This window comes from Mytilus trossulus, chromosome 10 (genome assembly GCF_036588685.1).
Source record: "Mytilus trossulus isolate FHL-02 chromosome 10, PNRI_Mtr1.1.1.hap1, whole genome shotgun sequence".
Lineage (NCBI taxonomy): Eukaryota > Metazoa > Mollusca > Bivalvia > Mytilida > Mytilidae > Mytilus > Mytilus trossulus.
The window spans coordinates 57,085,083-57,098,266 of record NC_086382.1 but is presented as its reverse complement, the minus strand read 5'-3'; the positions used below and the strand labels follow the sequence as shown (position 1 = coordinate 57,098,266).

Genomic DNA, 13,184 nt, shown 5'->3' with positions numbered 1-13,184 from the left:
ATCTAGGTTAAGACTTGATGTAGAACCAATGTATGAACTGGGTCTGTCTGTCCGATGACTGTAACAATCTTAAGTTCCTACATTTATAGTTCAGTTGTCCCCCCTCCCCTTACATTGGATAAGAGTGTTACCTTTTTATAATCTAGGTTAAGACTTGATGTAGAACCAATGTATGAACTGGGTCTGTCTGTCTGATGACTGTAACGATCTGAAGTTCCTACATCTGATGTTGAGTTGTCCCCCCTCCCCTTACATTGGATAAGAGTGTTACCTTTTTATAATCTAGGTTAAGACTTGATGTAGAACCAATGTATGAACTGGGTCTGTCTGTCTGATGACTGTAACAATCTTAAGTTCCTACATCTGATGTTGAGTTGTCCCCCCTCCCCTTACATTGTTAAAAGTGTTACCTTTTTATAATCTAGGTTAAGACTTGATGTAGAACCAATGTATGAACTGGGTCTGTCTGTCCGATGACTGTAACGATCTGAAGTTCCTACATTTATAGTTCAGTTGTCCCCCCTCCCCTTACATTGGATAAGAGTGTGACCTTTATATAATCTAGGTTAAGACTTGATGTAGAACCAATGTATGAACTGGGTCTGTCTGTCTGATGACTGTAACGATCTGAAGTTCCTACATCTGATGTTGAGTTGTCCCCCCTCCCCTTACATTGTTAAGAGTGTTACCTTTTTATAATCTAGGTTAAGACTTGATGTAGAACCAATGTATGAACTGGGTCTGTCTCTCCGATGACTGTAACGATCTGAAGTTCCTACATTTATAGTTCAGTTGTCCCCCCTCCCCTTACATTGGATAAGAGTGTGACCTTTATATAATCTAGGTTAAGACTTGATGTAGAACTAATGTATGAACTGGGTCTGTCTGTCCGATGACTGTAACGATCTGAAGTTCCTACATTTATAGTTCAGTTGTCCCCCCTCCCTTTACATTGGATAAGAGTGTTACTTTTTTATAATCTAGGTTAAGACTTGATGTAGAACCAATGTATGAACTGGGTCTGTCTGTCCGATGACTGTAACAATCTTAAGTTCCTACATCTGATGTTGAGTTGTCCCCCCTCCCCTTACATTGTTAAGAGTGTTACCTTTTTATAATCTAGGTTAAGACTTGATGTAGAACCAATGTATGAACTGGGTCTGTCTGTCCGATGACTGTAACGATCTGAAGTTCCTACATCTGATGTTGAGTTGTCCCCCCTCCCCTTACATTGGATAAGAGTGTTACCTTTTTATAATCTAGGTTAAGACTTGATGTAGAACCAATGTATGAACTGGGTCTGTCTGTCCGATGACTGTAACAATCTTAAGTTCCTACATTTATAGTTCAGTTGTCCCCCCTCCCCTTACATTGGATAAGAGTGTTACCTTTTTATAATCTAGGTTAAGACTTGATGTAGAACCAATGTATGAACTGGGTCTGTCTGTCTGATGACTGTAACGATCTGAAGTTCCTACATCTGATGTTGAGTTGTCCCCCCTCCCCTTACATTGGATAAGAGTGTTACCTTTTTATAATCTAGGTTAAGACTTGATGTAGAACCAATGTATGAACTGGGTCTGTCTGTCTGATGACTGTAACAATCTCAAGTTCCTACATCTGATGTTGAGTTGTCCCCCCTCCCCTTACATTGTTAAGAGTGTTACCTTTTTATAATCTAGGTTAAGACTTGATGTAGAACCAATGTATGAACTGGGTCTGTCTGTCCGATGACTGTAACGATCTGAAGTTCCTACATCTGATGTTGAGTTGTCCCCCCTCCCCTTACATTGGATGAGAGTGTTACCTTTTTATAATCTAGGTTAAGACTTGATGTAGAACCAATGTATGAACTGGGTCTGTCTGTCCGATGACTGTAACGATCTGAAGTTCCTACATTTATAGTTGAGTTGTCCCCCCTACTCTTTCATTGTTAAGAGTGTTACCTTTTTATAATCTAGGTTAAGACTTGATGTAGAACCAATGTATGAACTGGGTCTGTCTGTCCGATGACTGTAACGATCTGAAGTTCCTACATCTGATGTTGAGTTGTCCCCCCTCCCCTTACATTGTTAAGAGTGTTACCTTTTTATAATCTAGGTTAAGACTTGATGTAGAACCAATGTATGAACTGGGTCTGTCTGTCCGATGACTGTAACGATCTGAAGTTCCTACATCTGATGTTGAGTTGTCCCCCCTCCCCTTACATTGGATGAGAGTGTTACCTTTTTATAATCTAGGTTAAGACTTGATGTAGAACCAATGTATGAACTGGGTCTGTCTGTCCGATGACTGTAACGATCTGAAGTTCCTACATCTGAAGTTCAGTTGTCCCCCCTCCCCTTACATTGTTAAGAGTGTTACCTTTTTATAATCTAGGTTAAGACTTGATGTAGAACCAATGTATGAACTGGGTCTGTCTGTCCGATGACTGTAACGATCTGAAGTTCCTACATCTGATGTTGAGTTGTCCCCCCTCCCCTTACATTGGATGAGAGTGTTACCTTTTTATAATCTAGGTTAAGACTTGATGTAGAACCAATGTATGAACTGGGTCTGTCTGTCCGATGACTGTAACAATCTTAAGTTCCTACATTTATAGTTCAGTTGTCCCCCCTCCCCTTACATTGGATAAGAGTGTTACCTTTTTATAATCTAGGTTAAGACTTGATGTAGAACCAATGTATGAACTGGGTCTGTCTGTCCGATGACTGTAACGATCTGAAGTTCCTACATCTGATGTTGAGTTGTCCCCCCTCCCCTTACATTGGATAAGAGTGTTACCTTTTTATAATCTAGGTTAAGACTTGATGTAGAACCAATGTATGAACTGGGTCTGTCTGTCCGATGACTGTAACGATCTGAAGTTCCTACATTTATAGTTCAGTTGTCCCCCCTCCCCTTACATTGGATAAGAGTGTTACCTTTTTATAATCTAGGTTAAGACTTGATGTAGAACCAATGTATGAACTGGGTCTGTCTGTCCGATGACTGTAACGATCTGAAGTTCCTACATTTATAGTTCAGTTGTCCCCCCTCCCCTTACATTGGATAAGAGTGTTACCTTTTTATAATCTAGGTTAAGACTTGATGTAGAACCAATGTATGAACTGGGTCTGTCTGTCCGATGACTGTAACGATCTGAAGTTCCTACATCTGATGTTGAGTTGTCCCCCCTCCCCTTACATTATTAAGAGTGTTACCTTTTTATAATCTAGGTTAAGACTTGATGTAGAACCAATGTATGAACTGGGTCTGTCTGTCCGATGACTGTAACGATCTGAAGTTCCTACATCTGATGTTAAGTTGTCCCCCCTCCCCTTACATTGGATAAGAGTGTTACCTTTTTATAATCTAGGTTAAGACTTGATGTAGAACCAATGTATGAACTGGGTCTGTCTGTCTGATGACTGTAACGATCTGAAGTTCCTACATCTGATGTTGAGTTGTCCCCCCTCCCCTTACATTGTTAAGAGTGTTACCTTTTTATAATCTAGGTTAAGACTTGATGTAGAACCAATGTATGAACTGGGTCTGTCTGTCTGATGACTGTAACGATCTGAAGTTCCTACATCTGATGTTGAGTTGTCCCCCCTCCCCTTACATTGTTAAGAGTGTTACCTTTTTATAATCTAGGTTAAGACTTGATGTAGAACCAATGTATGAACTGGGTCTGTCTGTCCGATGACTGTAACGATCTGAAGTTCCTACATCTGATGTTAAGTTGTCCCCCCTCCCCTTACATTGGATAAGAGTGTTACCTTTTTATAATCTAGGTTAAGACTTGATGTAGAACCAATGTATGAACTGGGTCTGTCTGTCTGATGACTGTAACGATCTGAAGTTCCTACATCTGATGTTGAGTTGTCCCCCCTCCCCTTACATTGTTAAGAGTGTTACCTTTTTATAATCTAGGTTAAGACTTGATGTAGAACCAATGTATGAACTGGGTCTGTCTGTCTGATGACTGTAATGATCTGAAGTTCCTACATCTGATGTTGAGTTGTCCCCCCTCCCCTTACATTGTTAAGAGTGTTACCTTTTTATAATCTAGGTTAAGACTTGATGTAGAACCAATGTATGAACTGGGTCTGTCTGTCCGATGACTGTAACGATCTGAAGTTCCTACATCTACAGTTCAGTTGTCCCCCCTACCCTTACATTGTTAAGAGTGTTACCTTTTTATAATCTAGGTTAAGACTTGATGTAGAACAAATGTATGAACTGGGTCTGTCTGTCCGATGACTGTAACGATCTGATGTTCCTACATCTGATGTTAAGTTGTCCCCCCTCCCCTTACATTGGATAAGAGTGTGACCTTTATATAATCTAGGTTAAGACTTGATGTAGAACTAATGTATGAACTGGGTCTGTCTGTCCGATGACTGTAACGATCTGAAGTTCCTACATTTAAAGTTCAGTTGTCCCCCCTCCCCTTACATTGGATAAGAGTGTTACTTTTTTATAATCTAGGTTAAGACTTGATGTAGAACCAATGTATGAACTGGGTCTGTCTGTCCGATGACTGTAACAATCTTAAGTTCCTACATTTATAGTTCAGTTGTCCCCCCTCCCCTTACATTGGATAAGAGTGTTACCTTTTTATAATCTAGGTTAAGACTTGATGTAGAACCAATGTATGAACTGGGTCTGTCTGTCTGATGACTGTAACGATCTGAAGTTCCTACATCTGATGTTGAGTTGTCCCCCCTCCCCTTACATTGGATAAGAGTGTTACCTTTTTATAATCTAGGTTAAGACTTGATGTAGAACCAATGTATGAACTGGGTCTGTCTGTCTGATGACTGTAACAATCTTAAGTTCCTACATCTGATGTTGAGTTGTCCCCCCTCCCCTTACATTGTTAAAAGTGTTACCTTTTTATAATCTAGGTTAAGACTTGATGTAGAACCAATGTATGAACTGGGTCTGTCTGTCCGATGACTGTAACGATCTGAAGTTCCTACATTTATAGTTCAGTTGTCCCCCCTCCCCTTACATTGGATAAGAGTGTGACCTTTATATAATCTAGGTTAAGACTTGATGTAGAACCAATGTATGAACTGGGTCTGTCTGTCTGATGACTGTAACGATCTGAAGTTCCTACATCTGATGTTGAGTTGTCCCCCCTCCCCTTACATTGTTAAGAGTGTTACCTTTTTATAATCTAGGTTAAGACTTGATGTAGAACCAATGTATGAACTGGGTCTGTCTCTCCGATGACTGTAACGATCTGAAGTTCCTACATTTATAGTTCAGTTGTCCCCCCTCCCCTTACATTGGATAAGAGTGTGACCTTTATATAATCTAGGTTAAGACTTGATGTAGAACTAATGTATGAACTGGGTCTGTCTGTCCGATGACTGTAACGATCTGAAGTTCCTACATTTATAGTTCAGTTGTCCCCCCTCCCTTTACATTGGATAAGAGTGTTACTTTTTTATAATCTAGGTTAAGACTTGATGTAGAACCAATGTATGAACTGGGTCTGTCTGTCCGATGACTGTAACAATCTTAAGTTCCTACATCTGATGTTGAGTTGTCCCCCCTCCCCTTACATTGTTAAGAGTGTTACCTTTTTATAATCTAGGTTAAGACTTGATGTAGAACCAATGTATGAACTGGGTCTGTCTGTCCGATGACTGTAACGATCTGAAGTTCCTACATCTGATGTTGAGTTGTATCTCCCTGAGTATGAATTCTGAAGAAGAAAAAAGAAATCTAATTGAAACACATAGTTTTTCATTTTTTTAACTTTTACTTTGTATTTATATATTGGTATCATCTCTCTTTCTATGAAGCCAAACTTCTTACTCTATTACAGGTCATGATTTTCAGACTTTCAATTACCTGTCACAGCTTGCCTGACTCATTACAATTATCCACATAAATTTTGAAAGTTTAGTCTCTATTCCACATAAAAAAATATCTTATTGTGTGTTTGACATTCCCACTAAAATGTAACAGAACAAAGGAAAACATGCAGAAAATAGAAACTCAAGGTAGGGTGATCTGACTATTTTCAAGACAACCATAAGTACACAATTTTATTTAAGGACCAGCTGAGGTGCAGGATTTTCTTGTAGAGTTGAAGACCCATTGGTGGCCTTCAGCTGCTGTCTGCTCTTTGGTCAGGTTGTTGTCTCTTTGACATATTCCCCATTTCTATTCTCAATGTTATTGCTTGTATCTCAAAAACAAGTACATGGACCAATTTGTTTTTTTAATTTATAGTTTTAATTTATTATAAAATTGTATTCTGGATTTCAAAAGCTACATCCTTATATGAGATTAAATCATAATATCATTTATACCTTTTTCTTTTTAAAAAGACACTGAGAAATCAAATTGAGAAGACACATTCTGTACAGATGTATACACTCCTTAAAGTGAGCTGAACTCAGATTCACCGCGACTCTTTCTACATGTATATATGTGAGCACAGTTCATTTTATACTGTCAATAAATATTTGATTCTCCTCTTTTGTAAACTTATTTTTAAAATAAACAACATGTGCAGATTTATAATACTGCACAATCTTCAGAGCTAAACATTGAAGCTTCCTTACTTAATAATATACTGCAAGTAAGTTGTCAATCAATATCAATGACATAATAAATGTATATAATTAGACAGATCTAAATGTGTATTAAAAAAAATATACTAAAGCTGCAAAATTTCCATTGACAGATATTAGTATTACACTATTTACAGGCATATTCAGGACAGGATTTTTGTTGTACAATATTCAGAACTCAGCATGAAGGTATTAAGCCTTTAATAAAAGTAAAGTTGCAAGTGATATGTCAATCTATATCAATCATCCTGATAAATGTATGTTAATGGTCAACAGAAGCAAATTTGTGAATTCAAAAATGTGATTGCAGTTGCAAAATGTCCATTGGCAAATATTACATGTGTTATCTAAATCTATGTGATTGCAGTTGCAAAATGTCCATTGGCAAATATTACATGTCTTATCTAAATCTGGACAATTTTATTTAATTTCAGATCTTAGCATGGAGGTATATTTATTTTTAGACTTATATTATGTTAAAAGTGTGTTGTCAATTATATACATTATATATATCAATTATCCTTATAAATACAGTTAAAAAAATTGTATTTTCAAAGAAAGATTTTCGGGCCAATGTCCAGTGGCAAAATTTACATGAATATTTAGAACATGATTTTTTAAGGAAACAATTCAAATAAAAAAGATAGGATATTCAGAACTTTAAAGACTTACTTCTTCACTCATATCCAGTCCACAGGAAAATAATTTGACAATTATTGTGGTGAAAATGGTTTTTAAATAGGTTACTGACAAAAGAAGTTTATTTAATGGTTTATCTACATACTATCTGTTCTTGGGGTAATTAATACACAATGTTTAACATGGAAGGACTTGTATTAACTAATTATCGAGGCTGACAAGTGTCCCCAGTATAAAGTTCTTCGTAAAGTATTGAACAAAAAGTCTTTCTTGTCCTTGTATCTGGTCATTCAGTTTATAATCTATTAACAATAGGCAAACCTTACTATTTTTCATAAGGTCAAGACATTTACACCTTTTCAACTAAATCATAAGTAGATCACAATGGTTTACAAATGCTCTTAAGAATTTTATTAGTTTTTTTCCTTTCAAGTTGCAAAAATATATATATTTGGTCATTTTCTCCCCCTTATTTTGTTCATCATAACTAATGGTATGGAAACTGATATCTGTTCAATATTTTTTGTGTTAGATGCCCAGTGGCAAACAGTTTATATATAATTTTTCTTAGTCAAATATTGTGAGGAAAAAATTCGAATGGAATAAACCAATGCAGAATGGTAATCTCTTCATACTGCCATTCTTGGTGAGTTCATTTTGTTGCATTACTACCAGACTTAACTAATCGATCAGATCGGTAATCGAACACTAATCGATCATATTTGATCAGTAATCGATTGATGACTTGAAGTCATCGATCAGTAATCGATCAAACTCTCTCGGGAGTTTGATCGATTAGTGATTGATTAGATTACTGATCGATTTAAGACCGATTATTGATGGATTAGTGATTGATTAATGACAGATTAGTGATTTTATTATCATTGAGAAAACAATGCTATTCCAGAAATAAGACTTATGAAAGACATCAGTTGTGAAATAAAAGTTCCATGGAAATATTTTCACCATAAGAAGATACTGGAAATTTTTTTCATGATTTTGGCTATATCGTTTGGAAATTTGAGTGTAAAGGATTGAATCAATACTTATAAAAGACATCAGTTTTAATTTTTTTTAGTTTTGAATTTATATCTCTGTCTGAATATGCAAAAAAAAATCCAAGATTTAGTCAGTAAAACATGTTTATACAATATGCAGTCGTAACCAAGAGAAGGGTATCTGATAGGTTAGCTCTAACATATTCCTGATTAAAAACTACATTTTTGAAGGTTTACCCGTGTCTATTAGTACAATAACTATGACGTCTTGAAAGGCTATTGAAATTTTTTCTTTTACGCCTTTCATTGACGGAAGGTGTCAAGGCAAAATTTAAAAATTGCCATCCAAGATGTCATCTAATTAGTTTCAGACATTTGTGAAATAAACAGGCAAGTTGAAAACTTAACCTCCATCTAAATTTCAAGATTTTATCATGAAATATGTAATAGTGCTTGAAATAGTGACCATGGTGACCAGCCCATCCCTACCACTCAATTTATTCATCAACACTACCTGCCAAAGTTTTCTCAGGAATGCAATAATCATTCCATAAAATTTCTAGACCTTGAAATGCCCATGCAAAGACGAACACATCAAAATACTGGTGTTTAAGATATGAAATGCTTTAAAAAAAATACAGAAAAATTCCAACATCTTCATAAAAACCCAAACCAACCCATTTTGAACTTTAAATCCTATATTAAAGGCAAAGGTATTCATTCACATAGAAACACAAACCAGAAAGAAAACTCTGTATTGAAAGACTATTTTATTAACTGAAATTGGTAAATCAAATTCTATCAAATTCCATGACAGAAAACAGAAAATTTAGAAAAAGAAAAATTTAAAATAGATGTTAAGTATCATTCATTACATATTATCATCCTCAAGCAGAAGAACTTCAAAAAGTATTCAAGAAATACTGGCATCTTATTAAAACAGATTATTCAATAGGTGCTACATTGTGTATTATATCCCATTAAAACCTATCCATAGGATTCAAAAGAAATAGAACATTGGTGAATAAATGAAATGACCTATAAAATAGTATGAAGGTCACAATTCCTTCAAAATATTTCACTGTGCAGAACTAATTAATGACCACCACCATGTAAACCTCACATGTAAACTGATATTCTTATAAGACAAAATTCTACCAGGAAACACTTAATCTAACATTTATTGAACTATAGGCTGAAATAGTTAGAAAATCAAAAAAACAAAAAATCTTAATTCAAATTAACTGATTTTACAAAATTATGAAAAGAATCAATAAATCAAAACAGTGATACAAAAAAATGACAAAAAGAAGGGTGGTCTCTGCTGAAAGTTTCCCTTTAATCAACACATTTTCAGAAAAAACTCTAAACATTGCTACACCGTATCAATGATTTGTCCAGAACAATGATTTGTAGTTGCACTATCTACAAATCATAGGTAGATATAACGGCCTTATTTATAAATTTAAAAACAAACATGTAACACAAAAACAAACGACAATCAATTACAGGCTCCTGACTTGTGACAGGCACACTCAGCAGGCACATACTCAGTTCTTTTTAAAAACATCTTTAATTTCTTATTCATATTCATTTTACTAATCTTTAGTAATATAAGCTTTCATGTGAAAATAAAACACTAATCACAAATACTCCACTATTGTATTTTAAAATTTCAGAAAAAAGGGGGGATCTTCTGTATGTAAATTCAAAAGTCAATAGACAGTTTTCCACTGACTCTGATAACAATCTATTTATTTTATCAGTATTTTGCAATCCATGGTAGAGTCATAGTCCACAGCTGGTCATTTCTGGTCAGTTTTCTACAATATTGTGATAATTAGACAATCCTGCTGTGAAGACTAACAAGTGTGTTTGAATAAATGATGTATCAATTACCTGTTGTAAAATTGGTAAATGTTCTGGCTATTTAGTTGTGACCTAAAATCTGGCATTAGTTAATAATGTTATAGGACAAACCCTAAATTTCATCATAAAGTTAAGGATATATATCAAATTCCACAATTTATTTGTGTTGATTAATCCTTATATATGAAAAATACAGATTTTAATATAATATTAACTTGGTTGCAATTTTCATCCTCTTAATACCAGATAATAACATCACAAGTGTCTGAAGCTGATATTATATGTCAAAATTTATTTTGATGTGTTAACAAAGGTCATTTACTTAAAAAGCATCAAATATTTATCGAACCATGGAAGTATATATATATACTACTATATTCAAGTCAAATGTTGTTGTTAAATTTTTTTTTTTTTTTCACTCTTTCGGTCTTTTGGAAAATGTAGTTTGTGCTGTATTTAGACCCCTCTACAACCAACTTTGTTACATGCACACATATAAAAAATAGGGTTTTTATATCGATAATAATGATATCTTGGATGGCTATTTTAAATTTTGCTTTGACGCCTTCCGTCAATGAAAGGCGTAAAAGAAAAAAAATACAAAAGCCTTTCAAGGCGTCATAGTTATTAGGACTAATATACATGGGTAAACCTACAAAAATGTAGTTTTAATCAGGAATATGTTAGGACTAAGCTTTTATATACGCTTCTCTTGGTTACGACTGCATATTATATAAACATGTATTACTTAGTAAATCCTGGAATTCCAGAAAATTTTGGCAATGGTGAAAATATTTCCACGGAATTTTTATTTCACAACTTTCCATAAGGGGGTGGCTTATTTCTGGAAAAGCATTGTTTTCTCAATTATAATACAATCACTAATCTGTCATTAATCAATCACTAATCCATCAGTAATCGTTCTTAAATCGATCAGTCATCTAATCGATCACTAATCGATCAAACTCTCTTAGGGAGTTTGATCGATTACTGATCGATGACTTCAAGTCATCAATCGATTACTGATCAAATATGATCGATTAGTGTTCGATTACCGATCTGATCGATTAGTTAAGTCTGGATTACTAGTACAAGGAATCAAATCTGGCTTAATAAAAGATTCAGCACCCAGGGGGAACAATAAACAGCTTAAGTTAATGTGTTTACAAACTGATGTATGAATTTCTTATGACAAGAAATATTTTTCCAGTAATATACTGAATAACATCTGGCTTAGTGAAGTACATAAGAATATATGTGGCAATCATAAACATCCTACAGAATTCTGTTTTAATTAGGCAAAGAATGACTCACTGATCAAAACTTCAAAATACAGTAGCTCTACTGTAAAAATCATCATTGAACAGTGAGGGGCTGGAGGGAGGGATTTACATTACAAAACTACTGGGAGGGGCAGGATGGGAGGATCTTCATTACAGTAAAAGTATGGGACTGAATAGAGTGCTCTATATAAAACAGTCACTATGAGCTGCTGGATGGACGGTCTATATAAAACAGTGGATGTGAGGGACTAGACGGAGGAATCTATTTCAAACAATGACATTGAAGGCCTGGAAAGAGGGTCTTGTATTAAAAAGACTACAGTAGTGAAAATTGGGCTGTTTATTAGCTATGAGATGTTCATTTTCATTTTGAAAGTAAATGCATTACAACACAATATCTGGGCCTAAAATTATCCTGTGCTCACTTTTTCAGATCGAAAACTTTTAGTATTTTGAAATAATTTGATAAATTTTGAAGACAAAATGAATGAGATTACAAGAACATTCCATGTCAAAACCCAATGAGAACAGAACACTTATCACTGTCTTCTTAGGAGTCCACTGATAATAATTTATGACAATTAGATAAGTAAAGATCAACATTTTTATAAGTTAGTTCAAGCACTCATATATCTTTAATACAAACAATATTAAATCTTCTTGTAAACAAAAGTTTTATCAATGATCACTTTTTTCCAAACCACAAAGTTGACTTTGTCCTAATAAAACATACTGATGTAAATAAAATAGTTAGCTCTCAAGTGATATCATCTCTTTTGAGGTGAAAAATCATACCTTTCTGATGATTACCATTTGAAGAGGTGTTCCTTTTTGATAAAAGGGAACCACTGTAAAATCCATTACACAGTTTTTTTTCTTAAATTCACAAGTTCTATCACTGAAAGTACTTACTTTGCAAAGATTATATGAATGGCTGAAGTAATTAAGACTTAAGCTTTATACCATGAGAAATGGCCAGACCAGGAAGAAATTAAAATGAGGCTGAAAAAGTTTGATACTTATATGGCAAGCATTGACAGTAAGCCACTGTGTATCTTCCTTAGATCTCTTGTAATTGTATTAATTCATCTATAAAATTCCATGCTAGTACAGTCATTTTATGATCTTGTTTTCTTTTACCCTTTTCCTGGACAAAGAACTCGTAACAGGCTATTATTTGAACTTTAAATTATTTTTAATTATGGAATTTGCATAATTTCTTGTGCTTGAAATTTTTAATAAATTCTATATTTATTTGGCATCACGTTTTGAGCAGTTCATAACACTTTCCATTCAATGTGTTTTGTATAGATAGTGTTGTGCGCGGCACAGTACATTCTATTGAAAACGTACTATCTTCTTTGTAATAGAAAGTGTTGTGCGCAGCACAGAACATAAAAGTACAGAACAAACATGGAATTTATTAAATATTTCAAGCACTAGAAATTATGCAAATTCCATATAACAAAGTTCAAATAATAGCCTGTTTTATTTAGTATTTATTCAAGATTTAAACTTTTAACATGTTTAATATAAAACCTATCATGACATTGGTGGCATCTTCCAAAATAATTGTCCAACCATTCTGAAATCTGCCTTTGATGACTAGTCTTACAGGGTTGTCAAATTTCCAAGTCTGGATACACCCCCTTTTTTTAACATTATATCAATGTTAATGACTTATAAAATATATAGGGTATATATCATAGAGATTGCAACCAAAAATGACTTTAAATCTATGGGTGATAGAAATTGTCCTGTAAAATTTGGCAAGTTCCTATCATTACACTGTGCTTTAAACAGAAACATTTCTTCAA

The 13,184-nt window shown here is 34.4% G+C and overlaps 1 protein-coding gene across 1 annotated transcript in view; it reads right to left on the bottom strand.

Moving 5' to 3' along the window:
- Window positions 1-13,184, bottom strand: part of LOC134688021 (protein phosphatase 1 regulatory subunit 12A-like) — an 88,844-nt gene that overhangs the window by 17,052 nt on the left and 58,608 nt on the right. Inside the window, exon 24 of the mRNA XM_063548488.1 lies at window positions 5,576-5,701. Coding sequence (XP_063404558.1) covers window positions 5,576-5,701 — 126 coding nt within the window. The remainder of the gene's footprint in view (window positions 1-5,575; window positions 5,702-13,184) is intronic.